The sequence below is a fragment of the Protobothrops mucrosquamatus genome, unplaced genomic scaffold, assembly GCF_001527695.2.
Source record: "Protobothrops mucrosquamatus isolate PMUCROS unplaced genomic scaffold, P.Mucros_1.0 scaffold10355, whole genome shotgun sequence".
Taxonomy (NCBI): Eukaryota; Metazoa; Chordata; class Lepidosauria; order Squamata; family Viperidae; genus Protobothrops; species Protobothrops mucrosquamatus.
In genome coordinates, this window is record NW_015396141.1 from 5,555 (window position 1) to 8,696 (window position 3,142).

At 41.4% G+C, this 3,142-nt stretch overlaps 1 protein-coding gene across 1 annotated transcript in view; it reads right to left on the reverse strand.

The window, feature by feature from the left end:
• Window positions 1-1,546, reverse strand: part of LOC107301162 (integrin beta-like protein 1) — a 7,053-nt gene extending 5,507 nt beyond the window's left edge. The window contains exon 1 of the mRNA XM_015830424.1: window positions 1,463-1,546. Within this exon, the coding sequence (XP_015685910.1) occupies window positions 1,463-1,526 (64 nt within the window). The 5' untranslated portion in view covers window positions 1,527-1,546. The remainder of the gene's footprint in view (window positions 1-1,462) is intronic.
• Window positions 1,547-3,142: the final 1,596 nt, after the last annotated feature.

Here is a 3,142-nt window from a genome sequence, read left to right on the forward strand (position 1 = left end):
ATGTAAAAAAGATGTTGAGACTTTAGAAAGAGTACAGAGAAGAGCAACAAAGATGATTAGGGGACTGGAGGCTAAAGCATATAAGGAACGGCTGCTGGAATTGGGTATGTCTAGTTTAATGAAGAGAAGGACGAGGGGGGACATGATAGCAGTGTTCCAATATCTCAGGGGCTGCCACAAAGAAGAGGGAGTCAAGCTAGTCTCCAAAGCGCCTGAGGGCAGGACAAGAAGCAACAGGTGGAAACTAAGCAAGGAGAGAAGCAACCTAGAATTAAGGAGAAACTTCCTGACAGTTAGAACAATTAACCAGTGGAACAACCTGCCTCCAGAAGCGGTGAATGCTCCAACACTGGAAGTTTTTAAGAAGAGACTGGACAGCCATTTATCCGAAATGGTATAGGGTTTCCTGTCTAAGCAGGGGGTTGGACTAGATGACCTCCAAGGTCCCTTCCAACTTTACTATTATTATTGTTATTATTATTAACATTTGAGGAAGGATGGATGTAACTCTGTATTCTTAGGTTAAGCATCTTCACTAAATATCGTATTTTCCGGCGTATAAGACGACTTTTTAAATCCTGAAAATCTTCTCAAAAGTCGGGGGTTGTCTTATACGCCGGAAAATACGGGTATTCTATTTTATTCCTTTACACATGTGGTTTGGCATATTACTCATCAAGTTTTCTCTCCCCCCCCCCCTCTCTCGCTCAAACTCTATATTTTAACTGGAAAAGTTGGGGGTCGTCTTATACGCCCAGTTGTCTTATACGCCGGAAAATATGGTAGATGAAGTGTTATGTGTGACTGGATTTATTCTACAAAAAATAAAAGTATCACTTCATCTTCTACTTCAGATTCTTTCTTCTCCCCTGGATTCACCATCAAGGCACAACCCTGAACCCTATTGTTGCAAATACCTCTGATCTTCAAAGACAAGGACCAAAATACCATTTACAATGAAAGCTGATGAGTATAACATGCTACCTTATAAAAGCTCTAAAATAAAGGAACTGAATGAAATTTGATGAATATGAATTGCATGAACAGTGCAAGAGAAGGCATGTAGGAGGTGGACAAGAACTTTTCCATTCTGCTCAATAGCAAATTTCCTTCTTAGACGTTTAGCAATTGTAGAGTCACCTGCTGCGAATAGCACTTAAAACATAATGCTAAAATATATCCCATAATACACAATGACCCCCTATTGATATATACACCCACAAGGAGATCACCAAATGGAATGGCATGCTGTTGGTAAATAGTTCCTGAGGGCAAAGCTTCTCAAAGCAATGTGGAGTGCTTCACCACAAGAATTTTCTGTATTATAAACATTTTGAAAAGCTTTTTTTAACAGCAAGGGATTACCAAAGAAAGAGCCTCAAGTTATGAAGCACAAGTTATACTTCTTTAATCTTCTGGAACAGAGCCATTTGAAACATCACTCAGTTCCCCGCCTACTTACCCTTTCCTGAGCATAATATGCCATCAGCTGATTCACAGAAACTTCTGCTCTCGTCTTCGGCCATGTTACATTTTCTTGGGTGCTGACACAATTTTCCAAACCATCCATCCTTACAAATGCAACGACCGCAGGAACAGATCCCGTGATCTAGATAAAAGGAAAATCCCCAGGCAAGGACTTTAATAGGCAGAGGAGTTTAGTCACCTTGTCCTTTTGGAGGTGCTTGTGAATCTGTGTCTATTTCCACCTCATACTAAGGCTGTGAGATGGTTTAGGCCCCAACCTTTTTGGTTGCGCGTACCAGTGGTGGTGGTGGCTTCTGCAGTTTTGGTAGCGGAGGGGATGGTTTTGCACATGCAACCTAAATCCCGTGCATGCGCAAATGAAGCTTCACATGCTCGCCTGCCATTTTGGTGGCTCAGTTCCCAACAGGCTGTGGACCGCTACAGCACCGGCTCCCTCCCAGCACTGTGCTTCCTGTCATGTTAGAAGAAGTTAGAAGAAAAGGCCTTTCCGCTAAATGTCAGTAGAAGAAGCTTGCCAGAAACCTTGTTCAAACTCCCAATACAACTTTGTCTTTAATTTTTAGATTTTACTGATTTTATTGTAATTTCTTTGATCGTTGTGAGCTGTCCAGACCCATTGAGAGTGTGAAAGCCCCTGATGAAATTCTTATTTACAAGAAAGTTGCATGATCTTCTCCTGGAGGATAATGGTCTTATCTCCAAGTGGGTGCTTGAGCCAAACCAAAATCATAGCACCTGCCCGTAACAGTTTGCAACAATCTGTAAAGAGAAAACATTCTGTCTCTCTTCCAGGTTTCAGAAAAGATAGCATTCAGAAGATGTAAGGATCTCTATTCAAATGAAGTAGATGAACCTGCTGTATTTTTGCCTATCTCAGAATGCATTTCGAATTCTTGCATTGTGCCAAAAGGGAAGATGATCACAGCCTGGATTGGAGGATAATAGCTGAATAGGAAAATGTGAAATCTATTCTCTTGCCCCACCCTTCCTATAGAGATTTAGGATTTTCTTTCTCCCTGCAAGATACATCAAGATGGATAATTGGTGGGAAGATTTCATTTTAGGCATATGATGCAAGGCCTTATCATATTCCTTCTTCTCTATGCTACTTAAAATGAACTTGTTTAGTGAAAACATTTGAAAACAAAGGGCTCTTCCCCATACAAGGGCCAGATCCTTGCATATCTCTACAATGCCATGTACTGTATCTCCCAGTGGTTTTTGCACTTCACCTGGTTAACTTCAGTGATTAATTACCCCACCAGCTGTTCCACAGAGAATGCAATGAAGATAGATTTGTGCTATTTTCTCCATAGTTGTGCAGTACACAACTCCTCCTGAGGGGAAATTTGTACCATGTCACAGTTCGTAGTCCCAAGGATATCCCTTCTATTCTTAAGAGAAAACATCATCACTCCTTGCTAGCATTCCTCTCTTGTAGGCAATCAGTAGAGAGCTTTTGTGTTGTTGTTTACTGTTTTTCTAGCAGAGAAAGCAATGCGACCAGGGAGGAACAAGCAAAGGGAGCAGAATCTCCGTAGTTGCCGTTTTTAGACCACCATCCCCCTCCAATTTCTCTCTTGAGGAATTAGTCAGTTCAGAAGCAAGAACAGAAACACATGGAAAGTGATACAGCACTGCAAAGACGCTGTAT